Consider the following 1549-nt stretch of genomic DNA (forward strand, 5'->3'; position numbering starts at 1 on the left):
CATCTCAAAGTGGGACTGCCTCAGTGACTCCCAGAAACACTTGTGGATATTTGAAAATTGACAAGTGTATATGAGTCAGGAGTTCTTTCCAAGTCTTTTCCAGTAGAACTGGAGTTTGGGTAAGATACTGATATGAACCTGTATTTTTAAAGAAACTTCTCTCCATTTGTCTTGTGAGAAGTATGTTTACTTCACTACTCTTTTCCAATAACATTTTAACTTTTTGTTGATTCTTTATAGGTGTTTTGCTTTTTAAGAATTTTGAGATAAATTTAGACTTATAGACAAGTTGCAAAAATAGAACACCTTAAGCAACAAGTAACAATACTTCTAAATACAGACCAGAAGTGTTTATTTATGTCAATATGAGCTCATTGATATGTATTTTATTTTTAGTCTGTAATCCAAAATTTACTTATTTGTTGCTTAAGTTGCTTCAGTATTGACTATTTGAAACTCTTCCAGGTTTTGCTATATCTCCCTGCCTCCCTCCTTGTCTCCCTTTCTTCTTTCCTTTCTCACATTCTCCCTCCCTACCTTTGATTTTATTACCTTTCCTTCCTCTACTTTTTCCTCTCTCTTTCTTACTTTCTGTAACCACAAAATGCTCCAGGCTCACCATATGGTTTCCCAACCTCAACCAAGGAGTCTACCAAATTGTCCAAGAATCTCTGGTTTCTTTCTCTTTTTTTTTTTTTTTTCCAAATAGCCAGACACATAAAAGGTTTTATTAAACCTCTCATGAAAAATCTGCACAATCACCACAGATACAGATAAAGTCACTGCAGAATATTTACTTCTGTTGTCCAATCTCCAGCTCACTTTTTGCCAGCACCAACATTGGCCTTTGCAGTCCCCCTGACTTTCTTCATTCTATGCTTGCGTTCCTTTAGCTGTTTTCTTGAAGACTTTTTCTTCTCATAAAGGCTATGTCTTGCAAGTCTATGTTTGGGTTCATTTTTCTTTGCATAATCCAAGGACTCATAAATCATGACAAAGCCAGTTGTTTTGCCACGTGCAAAATGGGTTCTGAATCCAAATACAAAGATGACATCAGGGGTGGTCTTGTACATTTTTGCTAGTTTTTCCCGAATTTCTGTCTTAGGTACTGTTGCCTTTCCGGGGCGAAGGACGTCAATGACCTTTTGTTTCCGCTGAAGCAGTCGGTTGGTCATGAATTTCCTATTCCGGATAGTTACCGTGTCATTCATGATGGCGGTGGATATTTAGGCAGCCAGAGAGGATTTTTTTTTCTTAAGATTTATTTATTTATACACGAATTGGGGTACAGGCCAGATTCACGGGAGGGTGAGAGGATTCACCAGAGACAGAACCCGGAATAGAACAGGCAGACTGACTGAAATACACTGCTGAGGGGAGCAGCGGGCATGACAGGAGAGGTCTGCCTAGCCATGTTGCACCCTCGCTGGCCAGCGGGGATCGAACCAGTGCTGCAGAGGCTGTGGACAGCTTCGCAGTGCGGCGCTCAGCCGCTTGCGCCACCAGGGCAGGCCTGAGGAAGGTTTCTTTTATTGAAGAATAGTATTAG

The 1549-nt window shown here is 40.4% G+C and overlaps 1 protein-coding gene across 1 annotated transcript; it reads right to left on the reverse strand.

Moving 5' to 3' along the window:
- Positions 1-784: 784 nt before the first annotated feature.
- Positions 785-1211, reverse strand: LOC119242453 (40S ribosomal protein S24-like). Its single transcript, XM_037508134.2, has one exon. The coding sequence runs from the start codon at positions 1209-1211 to the stop codon at positions 819-821; it is 393 nt and encodes a 130-aa protein (XP_037364031.1). The 3' UTR covers positions 785-818.
- Positions 1212-1549: the final 338 nt, after the last annotated feature.

The sequence above is a fragment of the Talpa occidentalis genome, unplaced genomic scaffold (assembly GCF_014898055.3).
Source record: "Talpa occidentalis isolate TD23 unplaced genomic scaffold, MPIMG_talOcc4v2.1, whole genome shotgun sequence".
NCBI classification, from domain to species: domain Eukaryota; kingdom Metazoa; phylum Chordata; class Mammalia; order Eulipotyphla; family Talpidae; genus Talpa; species Talpa occidentalis.